This window comes from Procambarus clarkii, chromosome 3, assembly GCF_040958095.1.
Source record: "Procambarus clarkii isolate CNS0578487 chromosome 3, FALCON_Pclarkii_2.0, whole genome shotgun sequence".
Lineage (NCBI taxonomy): Eukaryota > Metazoa > Arthropoda > Malacostraca > Decapoda > Cambaridae > Procambarus > Procambarus clarkii.
The window spans coordinates 10480278-10507243 of NC_091152.1; the positions used below are offsets into that span (position 1 = coordinate 10480278).

The 26966-nt window shown below is 39.3% G+C and overlaps 1 protein-coding gene across 2 annotated transcripts in view; it reads right to left on the minus strand.

Annotated features, from left to right (window-relative positions):
• The window catches only part of LOC123760894 (protein Star-like), a 198745-nt gene that overhangs the window by 74643 nt on the left and 97136 nt on the right, over positions 1-26966 (minus strand). For both annotated transcript variants that reach the window (XR_011229371.1, XM_069329087.1), the window contains exons 2-3: positions 24398-24531; positions 11039-11250 (exon numbers count right to left, since the gene is read on the minus strand). Coding sequence is in view for 1 of the 2 variants with exons in the window: in XM_069329087.1 (XP_069185188.1) it covers positions 11039-11250; positions 24398-24530 (345 nt within the window). In the remaining variant the exon portion in view is untranslated. The remainder of the gene's footprint in view (positions 1-11038; positions 11251-24397; positions 24532-26966) is intronic.

Genomic DNA, 26966 nt, shown 5'->3' on the forward strand with positions numbered 1-26966 from the left:
TTTCGAAACTCTGTTTCATTTGTTAGTGTGATTTTCTTGCCCTTATCCTCTTACATGAGTACCGGGTACAAGATTTCCTGCGCCTTTCATTTAAATTAATCATTTAACATCTTGTACTTAACTTTAATTGTTAAAGATCCCACAGGATAGGTATCAGTTGCCACGTTGTCCTGTTTCTGACATTCACTATAACTGAATATTCGTTGTACCTTTATTTGCTAATTTCACCATGTTTCGTCTCCAAGCTTTCCGTGCAGATCCAGCAGGTGCAATAGGGACTTTAAGTCATGCCAAGAAGACTGAATTACAAACTCTTGCACATGAGTATCAACTAACAGTTCCCTACCAAGCCAACAAGAGTGAAATACACAACCTGTTGCTGGATCATTTCTTAGAGCAAGGTAAGATAAATTGACTCTGAAACTCATGAAACTTACTATATTGCAGATAAAACTGATTTGGCAACGATGAAACTCAAACTAGAGCTGGCCAAGATTGAACGTGAGCAGCAAAGGGAAGCCCTCGAACAACAAGAACGAACAGCTGCCATACGGAGGGAAGAACAAGAACGAGAAATCACCCTCAGAGAACGCGAAGCTGCTATGAGGAGAGAAGAACAAGAATGCGAGGCCGCCTTGAGGAGAGAAGAACATGAACGTGAGGTCGCATTACTCCGTGAACGTGAACGAGTACAGCTTGAAACACTCCAGGAGCGGGAACGCGTACAGCTTGAAACCAAACAACGCGAGTTGGAGATGCAACGCGAACATGACAAGCAACAAGCGACTCTGGCTCTTGAGTGTCGTCAACGCGAAATCGCCTTGGAAACTTCACACTTCACTCAACGCCAACAAGCTACTGCCAATCTTCCCGTCAGTTTTAATATATCCCATGTAAGTAAGTTAATGCCATCCTTTGTAGAAGCAGAAGTTGATGTGTTCTTCACCACCTTTGAAACCCTTGCTAATCAACTCAGTTGGCCTGTCGACCAATGGGCCACACTTCTCAGAGTCCATCTTACAGGTAGAGCTGCAGTCACACTCAGTACTTTGGCGTCTGAGAATGACTACCAGACTCTGAAACAAGCAGTGTTGGACGCCTACCTCCTTTCCACGGAAAGTTATAGAAGGAAATTCCGCGACCACCTGAAGGCAAGTACCACTACCTTCCTCGAGTTTGCTAACACAAAACGGAGATATTTCATGAAATGGCTGGAAGCAGCACATGTCTCTACTTTTACAGAACTCGTCAACCTGATGCTAGTTGAAGAATTCTTGAGACGTGTGCCGCCTCCTGTCCGCCTCTACTTAGCAGATAAAGAAGAAACCGACTACCTGAAGTGTGCTAAGTCGGCTGACACTTACAGCCTCATCCACCGGCTGACACCCGAACCATCCTTCAGTAAGAAGTCGTGGTACAGTTACGAGAAAGTGAACACCGATCAAGCTGGTTCGCAACTGTACTGCAAGTATTGTAGACTCTATGGACATACCATAGACAAGTGTGGTAAGTCTCAATACAAGGGAACCACTGACCCACAAAAACCCAAACCAACTCCTCCTAAGTCCGGTAAGCCTGTGATGAATGTTGGTGTTAATGTTAATGATCTTTCTCTTTTCAGTAACCACCTGTATACTGGAACTGTCTCTGCCAACGGTTCAAATCCGGAGGGACGTTTCAAATTGAAGATCTTGAGGGACACAGCGGCTCTTCAATCGATCATCTTGAAGTCGGCTGTGCCCAACATCGCCTACACCGGAGAAACTGTCTTCATCACTGACCTCACTGCTACCACTCCATACCCTCTCTCCAGAGTCCACCTGGATTGTCCCTACGTGAATGGAGAAGTCCAAGTCGCCGTCAGGGAAAAGCCTTTTCCCATGCCTGGAGTGCAACTTCTCCTAGGCAACGACTTGGCAGAAGACCTGCAACCGACCAACCTGATCGTCATGGACAAACCCCAGGTGTGTAACTCTGTGCCAATAAACCCTATTCTTGAGTATGTTCCAGCAGAGGTTCAAGAGAGTGATGAAGTTTCTCCTCCGGTTCTCGTGACCACCCGTGCACAAGCCGCACGTCCACAGCCAGCTGACTCTACTGCTACCGCTGTCCCTCAAGACCCTCAGAAACTACCCCCGCATCTGACCAAGTTGGAGTTCCGTAAGTTGCAGAGGGAAGATCTTACTTTAACACCATTGTTTTTCCAGGCTGAGACTCAACCCGACAGTATTCCTGGGTTCTTCCTAGAGAACGACTTGCTCTACCGCAGATATAGACCCAGTAAACTGAAAGAGGAGGACGATTGGGCCAACATCGAACAACTTGTGATTCCTACCAGCCTGCGGCCCACTATTCTACACCTGGCCCACGGAGCACTCTCCCACTACGGCTTCAACAAGACTTACCATGGAATTCGTCAAGACTACTACTGGCCAGGTATGGTAAATAGCGTCAAACAGTACGTAAAACAGTGTCATACATGTCAGATGGCAGGCAAACCGAACATCTCCATTCCCAGAGCGCCACTGATTCCCATACAGGTGCCTGCGGAACCTTTCCACAGACTCATAATAGACTGTGTTGGTCCTTTACCTCGGACCAGTTCAGGTAACGCCTATATCCTAACCATCCTGTGTCCTACCACCAGATTTCCCATAGCAGTTCCAGTGAAGAACATCACGGCTGCTACGGTTGTAAAACATCTATTGAAGATCTTCACTCAATACGGATTTCCCAGGGAGATTCAGAGCGACTGTGGTACCAACTTCACCAGTGATCTCTTCAAAAGGACACTGGAGGAGTTCAACATCAAACAGGTATTGTCCAGCCCCTATCATCCTGCTTCACAGGGTTCTCTTGAACGTAGTCATCAGACTATCAAAGCACTCTTGAAAAAGTTTTGTAGTGAAACCTCTAAGGATTGGGATAAGCAAATCGACCTTATAATGTGTATTTACAGAAGTCTCCCCAATGAGTCCCTAGGAGTATTTCCTTATGAGATGCTCTACGGCCGTAAGTGCCGTACTCCCCTTAAGGCTTTCAAAGACTCTCTCAGAGATGCCACCTTCAGTGAGCATCAGAATGTGCCCCAGTTTCTTCAAAACCTTCAACACATTCTGGAGAGAGTCCACCGTTTTGCCCATGATAATCTATTGAAAGCCCAGGAGAGAATGAAGACTCATTACGACCAGACCAGCAAAGTAAGAAAATTTAAGCCAGGAGACTTCATTCTAGCATACTTCCCTATCCCAGGTTCACCTTTACAAAACAGGTTTTCAGGACCCTACCGCGTCCAAGAGTGCAGAAATAACAACAACTACGTTATAGAGACTCCAGATAGGCGGCGGAAGACCCAGCTGTGCCACGTCAACCTCCTGAGGCAATATAATGATACTCCTCCCACTGTCCTGATTAACTGTTCTACCTTCACAGAACCCTACATCCACAGTGAGACCTTCCCAGCTTCTCCTCCCGAAAGCACTGACAAGGAGTCAGCGCTTTCTAATTCCGAAATCCTTAATGATCTTCCCAAATACTTTCAGGATAATAATCGTGCTCCTTTGCCCTATTCTAATTCCACTCTCACCTCGTCAGATAAGCCCTTCATCCTCCATGTCGACGCCAGTGGTACCGACGTTGGTGGTGTCGTGATGCAGCAACGAGGCGAGGAGAATACACCTGTCAGCGACTACTGCTACAAGGAACTACGGAACAATTGGCAAGGAGCTACTCTTCATCATCCTGAAGCTCCAGCACTTCACTCCACACCTGAAATGTGCTCGGTCTACCATCAACACGGACCACACCACCCTACACCTCCTGCAGCACGCCCACTTCTCATCTCAACGTCTTCTACTATGGGCTTGCTAACTGCAGAAATTCAACCTGGAGACACGCTATACCAAGATTCCGACAACATCTTAGCCCATGATCTCTCCAGAGTTTATGAAGTAGAAGCGACTCCATCTATTAAACCACATAACGACGTACTTCTTCCAGAACCGCAGGCTTCGGGGGAGAGTTGTGACGATAATCTCCTTCAAGAGATTGAGCCTGCTCTTCCCTCCAAAAATACGTCGCTACAAATATATAAAACTACTATGGAAGAAATGTCCAACAACGACAACAAAATCTCCAAGGTTTGCCAGAGAGCAAAACGTATGCAGCCAGGAACACCTGCTACACCTCAAACCGCCAAACTACCTGTCTTGTTGCTGGCTCCTCGCTGATTGGCCGCCGCTCCAGCTGCTACTGCACTCACCCACCATACTACTTGATGTCTGGGGCCGCCACGACCTCAGTCTTCAGAATATTCAGTGCTTTCATACGGTTAACGCTTCTTCCTGGTAGACTAAGCTTTGGCTTACGTGTAATAAGAGAGGTGATAGCTTAAAGCCAATATTCCTGCACCTCTCATTTTATTGTATATTGCACAGCTTGTTATTGCTCACTTGTCTTAACGTAACTTTTCATTTTATCATTTAATTATTCTTATTATTTTGATTGATTGATTTTATTATACGAATTTGTATGCCCATTTTATTCATGTTTTGTTTATCTAACGTAATTAAAATTCCATTGTTAAAATTTACTTGTGTTTTGTGTGTCTTCTCCTTACCTTACCACAGACGAAGTTCCAGATTTTCTATTTTTTTTAATTCTATGTGACGAGGCCATACCCCTAGCTTTGAACAGCCGAACACCAACGCGTTACCGTCACAATATATATATATATATATATATATATATATATATATATATATATATATATATATATATATATATATATATATATATATATGCGAACAAGCCTGAATGGTCCCCAGGACAATATGCAACTGAAAACTCACACCCCAGAAGTGACTCGAACCCATACTCCCAGGTACAACGCAACTGGTATGTACAAGACGCCTTAATCCACTTGACCATCACGACCGGACATAATGAGGTGATAGCCAAGGCTATTTGAACCACCCCACCGCCGGCACTCGGATAGTAATCTTGGGCATAGCATTTTACCAAATCACCTCATTCTTTGGGGCACACGTGAGGAACACAAATGCGAACAAGCCTGAATGGTCCCCAGGACAATATGCAACGGAAAACTCACACCCCAGAAGTGACTCGAACCCATACTCCCAGGAGCAACGCAACTGGTATGTACAAGACGCCTTAATCCACTTGACCATCACGACCGGACATAATGAGGTGATAGCCAAGGCTATTTGAACCAACCCACCGCCGGCACTCGGATAGTAATCTTGGGCATAGCATTTTACCAAATCACCTCATTCTTTGGGGCACACGTGAGGAACACAAATGCGAACAAGCCTGAATGGTCCCCAGGACAATATGCAACTGAAAACTCACACCCCAGAAGTGACTCGAACCCATACTCCCAGGAGCAACGCAACTGGTATGTACAAGACGCCTTAATCCACTTGACCATCACGACCGGACATAATGAGGTGATAGCCAAGGCTATTTGAACCACCCCACCGCCGGCACTCGGATATTAATCTTGGGCATAGCATTTTACCAAATCACCTCATTCTTTGGGGCACACGTGAGGAACACAAATGCGAACAAGCCTGAATGGTCTCCATATAATGTTGTTAGTGGGTGGGTGGAGACGAGTGGAGAAATAGCAACATCGACCATAGTATCCGTACCCGCATTGAACAACACCTCGACATCCTCACAGACCAACATCACCTCAGCACTGAAACAAGGATTATCAAGAAACTAACAACATTATATGGAGGACCTATGGCAATTCCACGACCAAGAGATGGCTTCCTGAACCTTGCAGGAATTAACCTCACTGAGGACCAAGTCACTCTCCTAAATCTGGGCATAAACTGTCATGTTATGTCCAGACCGAGTGAAATGGCCCGGAAAGTAGAGTTGGAAATTCTGTTGGACGACATATTCGACCTCGAGACACAAAAGAAGGTCACTACCAAAGATACCTTACAAGCAGAACTTATTGCAGAAGGAGGAAAGAATCGAGGCAACTACAGAAGCACCATACTGTCCCCCGAGCTTAAAGCGGCAGCTAAAAGCCTTCGTGAGAACAAGGAGATAGTTGTCAGGAGAGGTGACAAGTCGCCAATATATGTCATTCTTAAAAAAGACGAATATCTGGCGAAAATGAACATCATACTCTCTGACCAAACTAAGTTCCAAAGGGTAACGAAGGACACTACAGCCGAATTAAAAGCAAAGGTCAACAAACTGATCGAAACTGTGAACGCCAAGAAATCCGGACTCCACCTGCCAAAGATCATTGGGGAATATAAACCTGGATATGCGTATGGAAATGTCAAGACGCACAAGCCTGGAAACCCACTTCGGCCAATCATTAGCCAGATACCCACACCCACGTACAGACTGGCGAAGCGACTCAACGGCCTGCTGACTCCTTATGTTCCTTGCGCCTTCAGCCTGAAGTCTCCAAAGGAATTTGTGGACTTACTGCGGGGCACACGGGCCACAGGGATAAGAGCCTCGTTGGACGTAGAATCGCTGTTTACCAACGTACCTGTGGACGAGACAATCGGAATGATAGCCGACAGAGTGTATCGTGATCCAGCCTGTACTCCTCTTGACATGCCAAAATTATTCTGAGGAAACTACTCCAAGCTTGTACTAAAGAGGCACCCTTCTTGAGCCCGGATGGGCACATGTATAAGCAAGTAGATGGGGTCGCCATGGGTTCTCCCCTAGGTGTCCTGTTTGCAAACTTCTACATGGGTACCATCGAGCAAAAAGTCTTAGTCGACATGAACTTGAAACCGGCCATATACTGCAGGTATGTTGACGACATTTTTACACAGGTACCTGATGTCAGACATCTGCAGGAGCTGAAGGAGGCATTTGAGCAGAGTTCCGTGTTGCGTTTCACTTACGAGACGGAAGAGGATGGGAAGCTGCCTTTTCTAGATGTAACAGTCATGGAAAAGGGCGGAGGTTTCCACACTGCAGTCTACACTAAGGAAACAAACATAGGAATGTGCCTAAATGCCAACAGCGACTGCCCTGACAGGTACAAGAGGAGTGTTGTTAACGCATACGTCGACCGTGCTTTCAGCCACAGCTCAGAATGGAAGCAAGTCGACGAAGAACTCTGTAGGGTAAGGCAGGTCCTAGTCAATAACGGCTTCTCCAATGGTTTCATCGAAGACATCATAAGAAGGAAAGTGAAATGCCATGCAACCTCTGAAGAGACAACTAACACAACACCTATACCCCTATTAGACTATTTTACAGGAACTTCTTTTCCACAGCTCATTAAACGGAGGAAAGGGTCCTGAAAGATATTGTTAATAGAAACGTTATCCCTACAGACAAAAATCAGAGGATACAACTGACGATTTACTATAAAACCAGAAAAACGGCCAGCCTACTCATGAGAAACTCTCCAGACACAAAACAGAACGCTTTAAAAGAGACTAACGTCGTCTATGCCTTCAAATGCCCTCTTGGGGACTGTAAGCTCCAAAAAACCCAGTATATAGGCAAGACAACAACATCTCTTTCTAGGCGTTTAACGATGCATAAGCAACAGGGCTCCATTAAGGAACATATAATCTCTTCCCATAACCAAACCATCGCCAGAGAAATCCTAGTAAACAACACAGAAATCATCGATAGATACAGCGATAGCAGGCGGCTTGACGTTTGCGAGGCACTACACATCAAGAAGTCAACACCAGCAATCAACAGCCAATTATTGCACAACTATATTCTACCCACCTCAAGACTCCGCTCCAATATAGAAGCATCAAGAAATATGGACCAATAGGCTTTCTACAAACACTTCTATTCAATACCCATTGTTTCTGTTCTGTCTTGTGTTGATACTTTTAATACCCTATTAATATCCCCTCTTGTTCTGTCTTGTGTTAATGCCACATCACCCCTCCCACCTCACTCAAATGTAGATATAAAATCAGAGATACGTAAGTTCTAATCAGTTGTGTATTTGTGAAGTCTTTGAAAATGTAATAAGTTTTACGAAACGCGCCCGTGTCGCGTCAGACTAGAAATAAAAATGAATTTTGGAGAAGTGATTTTTTATTTACCTCCAACAGTGAAGCGTAATGTACGAAAGATTGAGAAAATTCGTGTTAGAATTATTAATCTTACTTTTTCGGTTATATTTAATAATATATGTCTACAGGAAAGACTGCTACCAAAATATACTAATATATATATATATATATATATATATATATATATATATATATATATATATATATATATATATATATATATATATATATATATATATATATATATATATATATATATATATATATATATATATATATATATATATATATATATATATATATTAGGCTTATAAATTTTTTTCCTAATTCATTTATGATATTGTTTAAGTAATAATATCTAAAGAACTTAATTCATCTGTTTTCCTCCATATCTTCTGTTATATGTGTAATACATTTTTTTACCGAAACATTTTCTTTCACTCCTGTTCTTTCTTTGGCATGCACACGCTCTTACTTGAACAGCTGGTCTATCCTCCTCACAGTGCAGCCCGTCCTCCAAAGATTTTCCAACGTCATGGAACTGTCGTACTATTTGATTGTTGCCGCCGAAGGCGGCTAGTTTATTGTGCACCCCATACTCATCCTGTGAGCGGTAGCGCAAAAGCATTACAGAGGGCACAAAAGGTCTTTATCAGACCTCATCTTAGATTATTACATAAACAATTTCTTCAATCCTTCACACCTTATAGATACAATGTCAGCTAGTTACAGAGAAAGTGCTATTACAAGAGCTACATATTTACAGTAAGTCATCATACATTAATGGTAGGTCTTGTCGTTAATACATAATAGTTTGGCCAATGGGGATATTACAGAGTCATAGGGGAGCTTCTGTTTATTATTAGTCCTCAGAATACACTACTTGTTTCTGAATCTCATATGTCGTTCATCTACTGGAAGCAAAATGTGGGTACAGTGCAAGGATTTCAGGTAATTTATCCATGGTAATAAGATAGGTTGCCATATCATACAGAGTGAGCTTAGATTCATCTCTAAAAGGCTCAATTTTACAACAATCCAAGATATAGTGTTCGAGTGTGTGTCCCTGCCTATGTCCACACACTTTACACTTTACTTCATCTAGATCCCTATACAAGCCGAACTGCCAGAGATACTTGTAGCCAAGTCTTATACGAGCTGTGACAACATCTGTTAGTCTACTGACTTTGTTACTTGCCCCATACACGTTTTACTTCACACATTTCATTGTGATGAACAATGGACCTACTAGTTCCAGTTTGCACTGTTCTACTTTCCTCAAATCCATCTAGGAGTTCTCGTCTAATGACACTTTTAAGGGACCTATTTGATAACTCAAGATTCCATTCAATACTGTCTTTATTTACTGCAGCCTTAGCAAGGGCGTCAACTTTGTCATGTTCCTGCATGCCAATGTGAGAAGGAATCCACAACATTTTTATATTTACCCTCTTGCTAAGTATTTTTACATATCTACGTCTAGCTTCCAAGACAAGCACGTTATTACTTGATTGCAAACTGTTTATTGCTCGTAGTGAGGATAGGGAGTCAGAAATAATTAAGCTATCTACTTCAGTGTTGTCAATAATTTCGAGTGCTACCAGTATCGCTACCAACTCGGCTTGCATTGTGGACGCCCAGTTACTAATTCGGATATTTCTTTGAATTATTCTGCCATCGGGCTGATGAGCAATAACAGCACTTCCTGCCCTCCCTGTAGCTGTATTGAGTGATCCGTCAGTGTATATGGTCTGTGCAATGTTGTTTTCAGCTTGTATATTGTGAATGTGTTCTATGGTGCTTAATTTAACAGCAAGCTGAGCATGAGGGTTGCTTGTGATTAGTTTCTTGGTGGGGTATGCAGGGGTCAGGATGTCAAAAGGTACTATCTGCCAGGGTGGAAGGAAGTGCTGTACTCTTTCATCTGTATATACATCGTGCAGTCCCATCATTTTAATATGAGTGGCAGTTCTTTGAATCCATTTAGACTCGCTAGTTCCATTTCGTATGTGTTCTAACAGTGCAACTGACACAATGTTGTTTTTGTTATCACGCAGCAGCTTTAGTCCCATCATAAGATTAATTTCAAATATTCTATCTCGAATGCTAAGTATATTTAATTCTTTCCGCATGTTGAGAACTTTGGTAGTTATAGGACAGCAGAGTGCGCTTATCCTAACTTACATTTGGACAAAAAACAGAAAATTGGATATAATGTTCCGTTAGTTTCATGAGCCGTTATAATTTACTAGAACAAAGATTTTTGGTCTTAGGTAAAGTATATATTAAAATGCGATGTTTGGTATGATGACTGGTTGATGAGTTACGCTTCAGGTACCTGGCACTCACTTACACCTCACTCTTGTAATTGTTTCTTCAAATATTGCTGTAACTGCTATTGTATATATTTTCTAAATATGTCTAAAATATGAACATTTTGCCGCCATGGTTAGCGTTCATGATTTTGGAGAAATACCTGCGACTAATTTCTGAATTATGGTGTATATAATATGTTTACTCACGACACCCACTAGTGATGTAATGCAGAAATATCATCTGCTCGCCAATATTGTTGAATAATATCAACATATTCTCAATATCCATCCTAAAGATAGTATCTCAACAGCAGTTACTCACTACTCTCCCAATAGATAAAATAAATGAGGATCTTCTTTATGCACTCATCAGTAATAATACTAAAGCATTGTGTACTCACTACTCACCACAGATATGTAATGTAGTGAAAACTTTACCTTGTATCCATATGAGCAATTTTTTTTAGCCTGTTTTGAGTATATTTTATATATTAAGAGTATATAAATGCATGTTGCTTTATAAGCTAGAATGAGGCACAACAAACAAGAATGGATGAAAAGACAAAATGAGATAGGAAAAACATGACAGAGTGTCTCATAGACAGAGCCTGACAACTTTTCTCACTTCATTAACACAAAGCTTATTCCATTAGATATGATACTCACCATGCCATGTAATATCTCACTATCGGCGTAGCTGGACTGATCAAATTCAGAGAAATGCTGGCGCTCTGGGTTGGCGAGGTTATAGGGTAGTTGTGAGGGCGGCTGGAGGAGGTTGTTACGGATGTAGTTCACCAGAGCTGGGTCGTCCTGTGCTACTCCTGCAAATGTCTTTGCCGTCAACACTCGCTCCTCCTTCACATATGGTCTTATCCCTGTAGATATTTTGATCAACTTTTAAAAATGTAATAATAAGAAAGGTTAAAGTGTCCTTCTGTTTAGGAACTAATGAATGTAGAGACCATTACAAACTTTAATTTTTTTCACAACCCCGAGAAAGTTAATATAAAATAATTGATTTAAAATATTGCGTGGGTGATGAATTACTACAAGAATGTTGTACAAAATTTAATATCTTTCAAGTAAAAAAAAAAAATCTTTACATGCAGGAGCAAGTGATTGGGCTAGGTCGATTTCAGAAGTACATACCAATTAGGGAGGACCACAGCAGGAGAGCTGGACTACACTGGGTTCGAACCTATCTTGAGATGATTTCGGGGCTTTAGTGTCCCCGCGGCCCGGTCCTCGACCAGGCCTCAATCCCCAGGAAGCTGACTAACACCCAGGTACCTATTTTACTGGTAGGTAACAGAAAATCTGAAAGAAACTCTGCCTATTGTTTCTCGCCGGCGCCCGGGATCGAACCCGGGACCACAGGATCACAAGTCCAGCGTGCTGACCGCTCAGCCGACTGGCTCCCTTACCTAACCGGCTCCTCACCGAACACAAAATATATACACAAATTCTTCCTCGATTCAAATATATTTATATATATATATATATATATATATATATATATATATATATATATATATGCGAACAAGCCTGAATGGTCCCCAGGACTATATGCAACTGAAAACTCACACCCCAGAAGTGACTCGAACCCATACTGCCAGGAGCAACGCAACTGGTATGTACAGGGACGCCTTAATCCGCTTGACCATCACGACCGGACATAAGGAAGTGATAGCCGAAGCTATTTGAACCACTTCCCCGCCGGCACTCGGATGGTAATCTTGGGCATAGCATTTTATCAAATCACCTCATTCTTTGGGGCACACGTGAGGAACACAAATGCGAACAAGCCTGAATGGTCCCTAGGACTATATGCAACTGAAAACTCACACCCCAGAAGTGACTCGAACAAATACTGCCAGGAGCAACGCAACTTGTATGTTCAGGGACGCCTTAATCCGCTTGACCATCACGACCGGACATAAGGAAGTGATAGCCGAAGCTATTTGAACCACTTCCCCGCCGGCACTCGGATGGTAATCTTGGGCATAGCATTTTATCAAATCACCTCATTCTTTGGGGCACACGTGAGGAACACAAATGCAGACAAGCCTGAATGGTCCCCAGGACTATATGCAACTGAAAACTAACACCCCAGAAGTGACTCGAACCCATACTGCCAGGAGCAACGCAACTGGTATGTACAGGGACGCCTTAATCCGCTTGACCATCACGACCGGACATAAGGAAGTGATAGCCGAAGCTATTTGAACCACTTCCCCGCCGGCACTCGGATGGTAATCTTGGGCATAGCATTTTATCAAATCACCTCATTTTTTGGGTCACATGTGAGGAACACAAATGCGAACAAGCCTGAATGGTCCCCAGGACTATATGCAACTGAAAACTCACACCCCAGAAGTGACTCGAACCCATACTGCCAGGAGCAACGCAACTGGTATGTACAGGGACGCCTTAATCCGCTTGACCATCACGACCGGACATAAGGAAGTGATAGCCGAAGCTATTTGAACCACTTCTCCGCCGGCACTCAGATGGTAATCTTGGGCATAGCATTTTATCAAATCACCTCATTCTTTGGGGTACATGTTCTCACGTGTGCCCCACGTGAGAACGGTCGTGATGGTCAAGCGGATTAAGGCGTCCCTGTACATACCAGTTGCGTTGCTCCTGGCAGTATGGGTTCGAGTCACTTCTGGGGTGTGAGTTTTCAGTTATATATATATATATATATATATATATATATATATATATATATATATATATATATATATATATATATATATATTTGATGGTTACAAGATATACATGGGTTGATACAAAAATAATAATGCAAAAAGGTGCTTAAAGGTTATGGATCTCTTGAAGAACACAACAATGGGAAACTTTGATGAATGTCACAGACGGGTTCGATCATTGTTGCAAGTCAAACACTTCTTCGAATTCCTCTGAAGTTGGACTAGTGCCCAAGACGCAACAGGCATTTCCCCTCTGAATCGCAACACTGAGGCGCTGGAACAAGAAACTTTTTGCTCTCTGGTCTTTTGTAGCGCTGATCAATTTGTCCCCCAATTCCTTCAGGAACTTCAATGCACATTTTCCCCACGAACCGAGGGTCTCCGAGCCGATCGGAACAAAGCTGTAGCAGTGTGCTAGACCTCTGTATTTAATAATTTTCTGCGATTCCCTGAAAGAAGCAGCACCACCGCTTTCACGTGTGCTGTAGTGGAGGTAGGTACTGGCCAGTGTGGCAGCGCACGTGTAGTCCCATACCACTTGCTTACCATCCTTCCAAGGTAGCAAGGTGACCCCATCAGGGCGCTTCTGAGGGTCGTTAGGTCTGGATAAGTGTGGTTCTCTTTGTGCCGGGCAGCGGGCTGTGGCGAGGCTCCTCTTGATGATGTCGTTGACTTCTTCATGTCTTGCAATTTTACCCTGTGATTTACGACATACCAGACCATGACGACCATATTGGTCTGCCATCGCAGTTCCGCAGATGCACCTATGTTCGGTGAGGATGGGGGCGGCAAGGCGAAGGGCAACTCCAATGCGGAGAGCGTCATGACTGAGGCGAGTTCCCAGGGCTGCATTGGGCACAGCAAATAAAAAATCCCCGGCGTGGGGTGCTGTTACCGCTAGGAGGCGGGCTTTGTTTTCAGCATCAGCGTTGTCAATCATTGCTGTGACAGTCTTTTCCATTATGGGGCTATCCCAGTGGGCCTGCTTGTGGTCTTTTGGGACTTGTGGTCGGGGTTGAGGGTGTGCAATGGTGTCCCATTGTCTGGCTGCTTCGATGAACGTTTGATCATGAGTTCCCGCTGTCTCTCTCATACGCTCTGGTAGGATCTGCCCTACCAATTCGTTGGCTGCTGTACATGAGGATAAGAATGCTGGAAGTGCTACCTCAGTTGCCTTTCGTATGCCTATCCCTCCAAATCTCACTGGTAGTGTTGCTTGGTCCCACTGACTGTCATCTAAATCTAGGTTGAGCGCCTTCCTGAATATTGACCTGAGGAGCTCATCATATTGATTTAGAAGTGGGTTGCCAAAAGTTGGTGCACACCTTAAGAAGTATGTTAGCCTGGGCAGGGTAAGGCACTTTGTGAGAAGGTAGAGGGCATCGTGGGAGTCCAAGTCCCCAATTCTCTCTTCCATCCTCTTTAGGTCTCTAAACTTTTCGTCAAGGACTGCAGCAATGGCATTGTGGCCCAGAGGTGCTCCGAGTAGTGTGCTGTCGGTAGGTTTAACGACTGAGGCTTCTGGTAGAACTGATTTCACTGCTCTAATGATTACTTCACTAGATGCAATAATTTCGCACTTGGAGGGGCTAAGAACGAGACCCATGGACTCCCCCCGTGTCTTCACCAGCTGTAAGTCTTCTAGCAGGGAATCTTGTGTGCCTGCCAGAGTGCCATCATCCAGGAACCAGATGATGAGCTCGCTGGACAGTCTGGTTGTAATTTCTCGAACCGCTATGCAAAAGAGGAACGGTGCAAGTATATATATATATATATATATATATATATATATATATATATATATATATATATATATATATATATATATATATATATATATATATATATATATATATATATATATTTATATATATATATATATATATATATATATATATATATATATATATATATATATATATATATATATATATATATATATATATATATATGTCGTACCTAGTAGCCAGGACACACTTCTCAGCCTACTATGCAAGGCCTGATTTGCCTAATAAGCCAAGTTTTCATGAATTAATTCTTTTTCGACTACCTAACCTACCTAACCTAACCTAACCTAACTTTTCCGGCTACCTAACCTAACCTAACCTATAAAGATAGGTTAGGTTAGGTTAGGTAGGGTTGGTTAGGTTCGGTCATATATCTGCGTTAATTTTAACTCCAATAAAAAAAATTGACCTCATACATAATGAAATGGGTAGCTTTATCATTTCATAAGAAAAAAATTAGAAAAAATATATTAATTCAGGAAAACTTGGCTTATTAGGCAAATCGGGCCTTGAATAGTAGGCCCGATATATATATATATATATATATATATATATATATATATATATATATATATATATATATATATATATATATATATATGTCGTACCTAATAGCCAGAACGCACTTCTCAGCCTACTATTCAAGGCCCGATTTGCCTAATAAGCCAAGTTTTCATGAATTAATGTTTTTTCGACTACCTAACTTACCTAACCTAACCTAACCTAACTTTTCCGGCTACCTAACCTAACCTAACCTATAAAGATAGGTTAGGTTAGGTTAGGTAGGGTTGGTTAGGTTCGGTCATATATCTGCGTTAATTTTAACTCCAATAAAAAAAATTGACCTCATACATAATGAAATGGGTAGCTTTATCATTTCATAAGAAAAAAATTAGAAAAAATATATTAATTCAGGAAAACTTGGCTTATTAGGCAAATCGGGCCTTGAATAGTAGGCCCGATATATATATATATATATATATATATATATATATATATATATATATATATATATATATATGTCGTACCTAGTAGCCAGAACTCACTTCTCAGCCTACTATGCAAGGCCCAATTTGCCTAATAAGACAAGTTTTCATGAATTAATTGTTTTTCGACTACCTAACCTACCTAACCTAACCTAACCTAACTTTTTCCGCTACCTAACCAAACCTAACCTATAGAGATAGGTTAGGTTAGGTTAGGTAGGGTTGGTTAGGTTCGGTCATATATCTACGTTAATTTAAACTCCAATAAAAAAAATTGACCTCATACATAATGAAATGGTTAGATTTATCATTTCATAAGAAAAAAATTAGAGAAAATATATTAATTCAGGAAAACTTGGCTTATTAGGCAAATCGGGCCTTGCATAGTAGGCCGATAAGTGCGTTCTGGCTATTAGGTACGACATATATATATATATATATATATATATATATATATATGTCGTACCTAGTAGCCAGAACTCACTTTTTGGCCTACTATTCAAGGCCCGATTTGCCTAATAGGCCAAGTTTTCCTGAATTAATCTATTTTTTCTAATTTTTTTCTTATGAAATGATAAAGCTACCCATTTCATTATGTATGAGGTCAATTTTTTTTTATTGGAGTTAAAATTAACGTAGATATATGACCGAACCTAACCAACCCTACCTAACCTAACCTAACCTATCTTTATAGGTTAGGTTTGGTTAGGTAGCCGAAAAAGTTAGGTTAGGTTAGGTTAGGTAGGTTAGGTAGTCGAAAAACAATTAATTCATGAAAACTTGACTTTTTAGGCAAATCGGGCCTTGCATAGTAGGCTGAGAAGTGCGTTCTGGCTACTAGGTACGACATATATATATATATATATATATATATATATATATATATATATATATATATATGTCGTACCCAGAACTCACTTCTCAGCCTACTATGCAAGGCCCAATTTGCCTAATAAGCCAAGTCTTCATGAATTAATTGTTTTTCGACTACCTAACCTACCTAACCTAACCTAACCTAACTTTTTCCGCTACCTAACCTAACCTAACCTATAAAGATAGATTAGGTTAGGTTAGGTAGGGTTGGTTAGGTTCGGTCATATATCTACGTTAATTTTAACTCCAATTAAAAATAATTGACCTCATACGTAATGAAATGGGTAGCTTTATCATTTCATAAGAAAAATATTAGAGAAAATATATTAATTCAGGAAAACTTGGCTTATTAGGCAAATCGGGCCTTGCATAGTAGGCTGAGAAGTTCGTTCTGGCTACTAGGTACGACATATATATATAAAATATATATATATATATATATATATATATATATATATGTCGTACCTAGTAGCTAGAACTCACTTCTCAGCCTACTATTCAAGGCCCGATTTGCCTAATAAGCCAAGTTTTCCTGAATTAATATATTTACTATAATTTTTTTCTTATGAATTGATAAAGCTACCCATTTCATTATGTATGAGGTCAATTTTTTTTTATTGGAGTTAAAATTAAAGTAGATATATGACCGAACCTAACCAACCCTACCTAACCTAACCTAACCTATATTTATAGGTAAGGTTAGGTTAGGTAGCCAAAAAAAGCTAGGTTAGGTTAGGTTAGGTAGGTTAGGTAGACGAAAAAACATTAATTCATGAAAACTTGGCTTATTAGGCAAATCGGGCTTTGAATAGTAGGCTGAGAAGTGCGTTCTGGCTATTAGGTACGACATATATATATATATATATATATATATATATATATATATATATATATATATATATATATATATGTCGTACCTAGTAGCCAGAACGCACTTCTCAGCCTACTATGCAAGGCCCGATTTGCCTAATAAGCCAAGTTTTCATGAATTAATATATTTTCTCTAATTTTTTTCTTATGGAATAATAAAGCTACCCATTTAATTATGTATGAGGTCAATTTTTTTTATTGGAGCTAAAATTAACGTAGATATATGACCGAACCTAACCAACCCTACCTAACCTAACCTAACCTATCTTTATAGGTTAGGGCAGGTTAGGTTAGCTAGCCGAAAAAGTTAGGTTAGGTTAGGTTAGGTAGGTTAGATAGTCGAAAAAACATTAATTCATGAAAACTAGGCTTATTAGGCAAATCGGGCCTTGCATAGTAGGCTGAGAAGTTCGTTCTGGCTACTAGGTACGACATATATATATATATCTATATATATATATATATATATATATATATATATATATATATATATATATATATATATATATATATATATATGTCGTACCTAGTAGCCAGAACTCACTTCTCAGCCTACTATTCAAGGCCCGATTTGCCTAATAAGCCAAGTTTTCCTGAATTAATATATTTACTATAATTTTTTTCTTATGAAATGATAAAGCAACCCTTTTCTCTATGTATGAAGTCAATTTTTTTTTATTGGAGCTAAAATTAACGTAGATATATGACCGAACCTAACCAACCCTACCTAACCTAACCTAACCTATATTTATAGGTAAGGTTAGGTTAGGTAGCCAAAAAAGCTAGGTTAGGTTAGGTTAGGTAGGTTAGGTAGACGAAAAAACATTAATTCATGAAAACTTGGCTTATTAGGCAAATCGGGCCTTGAATAGTAGGCTGAGAAGTGCGTTCTGGCTATTAGGTACGACATATATATATATATATATATATATATATATATATATATATATATATATATAGATATATATACATATATGTCGTACCTAGTAGCCAGAACTCATTTTTTGGCCTACTATTCAAGGCCCGATTTGCCTAATAAGCCAAGTTTTCCTGAATTAATATATTTTTTCTAATTTTTTTCTTATGAAATGATAAAGCTACCCATTTCATTATGTATGAGGTCAATTTTTTTTTATTGGAGTTAAAATTAACGCAGATATATGACCGAACCTAACCAACCCTACCTAACCTAACCTAACCTATCTTTATAGGTTAGGTTAGGTTAGGTAGCCGGAAAAGTTAGGTTAGGTTAGGTTAGGTAGGTTAGGTAGTCGAAAAAGAATTAATTCATGAAAACTTGGCTTATTAGGCAAATCGGGCCTTGCATAGTAGGCTGAGAAGTGTGTTCTGGCTACTAGGTACGACATATATATATATATATATATATATATATATATATATATATATATATATATATATATATATATATATATATATATATATATATATATATATATATATGTCGTACCTAGTAGCCAGAACGCACTTCTCAGTCTACTATGCAAGGCCCGATTTGCCTAATAAGCCAAGTTTTCCTGAATTATTATATTTTCTCAAATTTTTTTCTTATGAAATGATAAAGCTACCTATTTCATTATGTATGAGGTCAATTTTTTTTTATTGGAGTTAAGATTAACGTAGATATACGACTGAACCTAACCAACCCTACCTAACCTAACCTAACCTATCTCTATACGTTAGGTTAGGTTAGGTAGCCGAAAAAGCTAGGTTAGGTTAGGTTAGGTAGGTTAGGTAGTCGAAAAACAATTAATTCATGAAAACTTGGCTTAATAGGCAAATCGGGCCTTGCATAGTAGGTTGAGAAGTTCGTTCTGGCTACTAGGTACGACATATATATATATATATATATATATATATATATATATATATATATATATATATATATATATATATATATATATATATATATATATATATATATATATATATGTCGTACCTAATAGCCAGAACGCACTTCTCAGCCTACTATTCAAGGCCCGATTTGCCTAATAAGCCAAGTTTTCATGAATTAATGTTTTTTCGTCTACCTAACCTACCTAACCTAACCTAACCTAGCTTTTTTTGGCTACCTAACCTAACCTTACCTATAAATATAGGTTAGGTTAGGTTATGTAGGGTTGGTTAGGTTCGGTCATATATCTACGTTAATTTTAACTCCAATAAAAAAAAATTGACCTCATACATAGAGAAAAGGGTTGCTTTATCATTTCATAAGAAAAAAATTATAGTAAATATATTAATTCAGGAAAACTTGGCTTATTAGGCAAATCGGGCCTTGAATAGTTGGCTGAGAAGTGCGTTCTGGCTATTAGGTACGACATATATATATATATATATATATATATATATATATATATATATATATATATATATATATATATATATATATATATATATATATATATATATATATATATATATATGTATGTCGTACCTAGTAGCCAGAACGCACTTCTCAGCCTACTATGCAAGGCCCGATTTGCCTAATAAGCCAAGTTTTCATGAATTAATGTTTTTTCGACTACCTAACCTACCTAACCTAACCTAACCTAACTTTTTCGGCTACGTAACCTAACCTAACCTATGAAGATAGGTTAGGTTAGGTTAGGTAGGGATGGTTAGGTTTGGTCATATATCTACGTTAATTTTAACTCCAATAAAAAAAAATTTACCACATACATAATGAAATGGGTAGCTTTATCATTTCTTAAGAAAAAAATTAGAGAAAATTTTTTAGTTTAGGAAAACTTGGCTTATTAGGCAAATCGGGCCTTGCATAGTAGGCTGAGAAGTGCGTTCTGGCTACTAGGTACGACATGTATATATATATATATATATATATATATATATATATATATATATATATATATATATATATATATATATATATATATATATGTCGTACCTAGTAGCCAGAACGCACTTCTCAGCCTATTATGCAAGGCCCAATTTGCCTAATAAGCCAAGTTTTCATGAATTAATTGTTTTTCGACGACCTAACCTACCTAACCTAACCTAACTTTTTCGGCTACCTAACCTAACCTAACCTATAAAGATAGGTTAGGTTAGGTTAGGTAGGGTTGGTTAGGTTCGGTCATATATCTACGTTAATTTTAACTCCAATAAAAATAAATTGACCTCATACAAAATGAAATGGGTAGCTTTATCATTTCATAAGAAAAAAAATTGAGAAAATATATTAATTCAGGAAAACTTGGCTTATTAGGCAAATCGGGCCTTGCATAGTAGGCCGAGAAGTGCGTTCTGGCTACTAGGTACGACATATATATATATATATCTATATCTATATCTATCTATCTATATATATATATATATATATATATATATATATATATATATATATATATATATATATATATATATATATATATATATATATATATATATATATATATGTCGTACCTAGTAGCCAGAACGCAATTTTTGGCCTACTATGCAAGGCCTGATTTGCCTAATAAGCCAAGTTTTCCTGTATTAATATATTTTCTCTAATTTTTTTCGTATGAAATGATAAAGCTACCCATTTCATTATGTATGAGGTAATTTTTTTTTATTGGAGTTAAAATTAACGTAGATATATGACCGAACCTAACCAACCCTACCTAACCTAACCTAACCTATCTTTATAGGTTAGGTTAGGTTAGGTTGCCGAAAAAGCTAGGTTAGGTTAGGTTAGGTAGGTTAGGTAGTCGAAAAACAATTAATTCATGAAAACTTGGTTTATTAGGCAAATCGGGCCTTGCATAGTAGGCAGAGAAGTGCGTTCTGGCTACTAGGTACGACATATATATTTATATATATATATGTCGTACCTAGTAGCCAGAACGCACTTCTCAGCCTACTATGCAGGGCCCAATTTGCCTAATAAGCCAAGTTTTCATGAATTAATTATTTTTCGACTACCTAACCTACCTAACCTAACCTAACCTAACTTTTTCGGCTACATAACCTAACCTAACCTATAAAGATAGGTTAGGTTAGGTTAGGTAGCGTTGGTTAGGTTCGGTCATATATGTACGTTGATTTTATCTCCAATAACAAAAAATTGTCCTCATACATAATGAAATGGGTAGCTTTATCATTTCACAAGAAAAAAATTAGAGAAAATATATTAATTCAGGAAAACTTGGCTTATTAGGCAAATCGAGCCTTGCATAGTAGGCTGAGAAGTGCGTTCTGGCTACTAGGTACGACATATATATATATATATATATATATATATATATATATATATATATATATATATATATATATATATATTATTGTTATTATTATTACGTATGACCGAAAGAGTAAGATTAATAATTCTAACACGAATTTTCTCAATATTTTGTATGTTTCTTCTTACTGTAGATGGTAATTGAAAAATCAATTCTCAAAAATTCATTTTTATTTCTAGTCTGACACGACGCTTGAACGCGCTTCGTAATAACTTATTACATTTTCAAAGACTTTAGTTTACACACACACAACTATAACCTGCAAACACTAAACAGAGTTCTTCTATGCTATAATGTTAAACAGCTTTCATATTATTTACCAGCATTAGGGTGAGGTTAAATGTTACAACAGTTTTGGATGAGGTGAACAAAACTTTCAACACAAGACAGAACACGAAACAATGGGTATATATTGGGTAAATTAAAGAGAAGAATGGAACTGCAAAAGGCCTATTGGCCCATATTTCTTGATGCTTTTATATTGGTGCGGAGTCATGAAGTGGGTAGAATGGGTGGGTATTCTACCCACTTCAAAATGAAAACATCCGATCACATGAAAAAACATCATGTGATCTGATGTTCCCATCACTGAAATATAGGAAAAACAGTTAAAAATTAATTGAAAATATGAAAAAATAAAATAAATAAACTATACTCACGAAATGAACGGTATGGTAAACAACACAACTCAATTCCAACGCAATTCACACAAAATAATGAAATCAGAGTGAAAATAAATCAGAGTGAAAATAAATAAAAATCGATGAAAATTCAATTTATCAATGCAATCAGAAACAATGAAATGGAATTGTAACATATTTAGTATAGCATGTGTGTTGCTCTTACATGCAACAGAAGGCGCTGTTTTTCAAGGAAAGCATAGTTTTTCCTATCACAGGTGAGGCATGTATATAGTAGATATATAAAAAGACGCCTCTATTCGAATGCAATGTTGTGTCAAAATTTCAAAGCAATTGATAAAGTGGTCTCGAAGATTTCCCCCACATGAAAAACACAAAAAACATAGTTTTTTCTGAAAAAGCATGTTTTCTTACCGTCACAGACGTGACATCTATATAGAATGTATATAAAAACCTGGCCGGATGCGAATGGAACGTTGTGTAAAAATTTCAAAGCAATCAATGAAGAACTTTCGGAGATTAGCGGTTATACACAAACAAAGATTTCCATTTTTATTTATATAGATTAAGTCATTTCAACGCTCCCTTTAAACATAAGTGGCAGAACTAAATGAACTTTTATGTGGCTAAAACGAGTGCTTGATAAAACCTCCAATGGTTAGCAGATCAACCGGGCTGTGATTCATAAGTGAGAGTTGCTACTGTGGACAGCTTGGTCAACCAGACCACCATCTATATGGTCTGGTCAAAGTCAGTACCATGGGGGATATTGATTCCTGGAGCCATCAACGAGAATGATGCACAAGTTAGTGTGTGATCCAGTTTTGTTATGTCGTGTCGAATTCCATTAGTACATATTGTGAAGTTCTTTTTTTTTAGGGGGGGGGGGGACACAGTCTATATTTTGTACATTTCATCCAGAGTAGCTACAAGTACTGTCATTTTGGGTAGTCTAGTCCTTGTCTATTTTACTTTGTTCGCAGGGGTCTTAAAGACCTTGCAAACAAACAAAAATGGACCGCTAAGCGCTACTTTTTTCTTGGTACCTGATTAATATTATAATTCTCGCCAGATTATCACCTGTTCCTTTCTAACTTTAGCGAAATGGTTTGTATGTATACTCTTACTGTACATATATCTTGATATGCCTTAAGGTTTGCCACCATGAAATAGTATTTTAAGAACAGTATTCGTGTACATTACCAAAGGTAATAGAACTTGTCTGGACATTATCACAACCCACCTGAGATGTACCTCTGGACATTATCACAACCCACCTGAGATGTACCTCTGGACATTATCACAACCCACCTGAGATGTACCTCTGGACGTTATCACAACCCACCTGAGATGTACCTCTGGACGTTATCACAACCCACCTGAGATGTACCTCTGGACGTTATCACAACCCACCTGAGATGTACCTCTGGACGTTATCACAACCCACCTGAGATGTACCTCTGGACGTTATCACAACCTACCTGAGATGTACCTCTGGACATTATCACAACCCACCTGAGATGTACCTCGGGACATTATCACAACCTACCTGAGATGTACCTCTGGACGTTATCACAACCCACCTGAGATGTACCTCTGGACGTTATCACAACCCACCTGAGATGTACCTCTGGACGTTATCACAACCCACCTGAGATGTACCTCTGGACGTTATCACAACCCACCTGAGATGTACCTCTGGACGTTATCACAACCTACCTGAGATGTACCTCTGGACATTATCACAACCCACCAAAGATGTACCTCGGGACATTATCACAACCTACCTGAGATGTATCTCTCAACGTTATCAAAACCCTCCTGAGATTTACCTCTGGATGTTATTACAGCCTACCTGAGATGTACCTCTGGACGTTATCACAACCTACCTGAGATGTTCCTCGTTAGTATTTGAACGTGAGGTTTTTCCACAGCAATTTCGTATACAAGGGTGACAACGCTCAATACTAAGAGCAAGAGGACCAAGTTCCGGGAGAACCATCTCTGGAGATATTGACTCATCCTGTGGACAAATATTTCCAATTAGCATTGTCCATTGGTCACTTGAGTAACACTAAGTTTATGAAAAATATTTCTTGAATTGCACACATGTTATTCATTTCCATGCCTTATAGTATATAACGGAAAACGTAGCACATAGACTTACAACGTTATGATTATATAATACCATAGAACTACACCCTGACACTTACAGCAACACTATGGTCAAATGTTCGAGACCCATTTGCTTCGACTACTAATGAGGAGATACATGACAGTTTGTGCAGGCGAGTCCAATCTCTTACAACTACATTTGACAAAGAGACGCATATTTTACTACTGTGTGAAAAAAAATCGGCACAATAAAATAAAAAGTATTATATGTACAGAACACATTTATGTTTTGGATGTCGAATACAGTCAACCAAACCTCAGCAACTTCAACTAACCAACAGAGGTTGGTTATTGCTCAGTACTGCCTAACTTAAAGTCCAATTCGACAAACATTAAATAATTACTTACGTATAATACAATCATATCAATATCATGATTAATCTAATAATTCCATTGGAGGTACAGTGGTGGTCAAAAGTATCTTTCAAGGGAATGGGAGGGGATGGGGAAAATGTGGCAACACTGCTTTTTGAAGTGCCAAGTTGTTTCAAGAATTACCACATTTTGTTTTTATATTATCGACAAAGATTGTATTCGTACACGTTAGGTTTATATGAAGGCTTAAAATGAGTGATATGCTAACAATAGCTGCATATTTGCCATTTATTATTGAGCAAATTCCCATTTCGTCTCTTTAATTTATTTTCTAAACGAAATCTAGTAATTACCTTAGTAGTCACCTAGTTGTTCTTGCGGGGATTCAGCTCCAACTTTTTCGGCCCGCCTCTCAACTGTTAATCAATCAACGGATTTTTTTTCTACGCACACACACTTACATACTCGTAAGATAATGAAACTAGGCGGTGGAAACAGGAGGCCAGACACAGAATACCGAATGTGTGATGAAGTCCTTCATGAAACGGACAGAGAAAAAGATGTAGGAGTTGATATCACGCCAAACCTGCCTCCTGAGGCCCACATAAAAAGAATAACATTTTAACTGTTTTCAGGATCCTGTGTAAGGAATCATTTAGAACCTTGTATACCACATATGTAAGATTATTCCTGGAGTATGTGGCTCCAGCATGGAGCCCGTACCTTGTCAAGCACAAGACGAAGGTGGAAAAGTTCAAAGGTACGCCACTAGGCTAGTCCCAGTACTAAGAGTCATGAGTTACAAGGAAAGGCTGCGTGAAATTCCCTTCACGACACTGGAAGACAGAAGAGTAAGGAGGAGACATGATCACTACCTACAAAATTCTCAAAGGAATTAACAGGGTAGATAAGGATAAACTGTTTAACACGGGTGGTGCGCGAACACAGGAACAGGTGGAAACTGAGTACCCAAATGAGTCACAGGGAGGTTAGAATGAACTTTTTCAGTGACAGAGTAGTTAACAGATAGAATGCACTAGGAAGTGATGTGGTGGAGGCAAACTACATACACTGTTTCAATGTAGATATGATAAATCCCAGTAGGCTCAGGAATCTGTACACCAGTTCATTGGCGGTTGAGAGACAGGACAAAGAACCAGAGCTCAACCCCCAATAGCACAACTAAGTGAATACACACACACACACACACACAGATGTGTGTGTGTGTGTGTTAACGGATGGAATGCATTAGGCAGTGATGTGGTGGAGGCTGATTCCCTACACAGTTTTAAATGTAGATATGATAGAGCCCAGTAGGCTCAGGAATCTGTACACCGTTGATTGACAGTTGAGAGGAGGGACCAAAGAGCCAAAGCTCAACCCCCGCAAGCACAAATAGGTGAGTACACACACACACACGCACGCACGCACGCACGCACACACACACACACACACACACACACCGTGGTATCACCGTGGATACTTAAAGAGGCAGCGCAGGGTCTCAGCGTGCCTCAGGCAATGATCTTTACTGAGTTACTTATGTCGGGAGAATTGCCCAGTTGCTGGAAGGACGAAAATGTCGTACCGATTTTCAAAAAAGGTGATAGGGAGGAGGCACTTAACTACAGACCCGTATCACTGACAAGCATCCCCTGCAAAATACTTGAAAGAATAATTAGGCTAAGACTTGTTGAGCACCTGGAGAGCATTGGGTTTGTAAACAAGCACCAACATGGGTTCTGGACAGGGAAATCATGCCTAACAAACCTTTTAGAATTCTATGATAAAGTAACAAGGATAAGGCAGGACAGAGAAGGCTGGGCAGACTGCATATTTCTTGACTGCCAAAAGGCCTTTGATACGGTACCGCACATGAGACGCTATACAAACTTGAGAGGCAGGCAGGAGTAAGCGGAAAGGCCCTAGTATGGGTGAAGAACTACCTAACAGGAAGGAGCCAGAGGG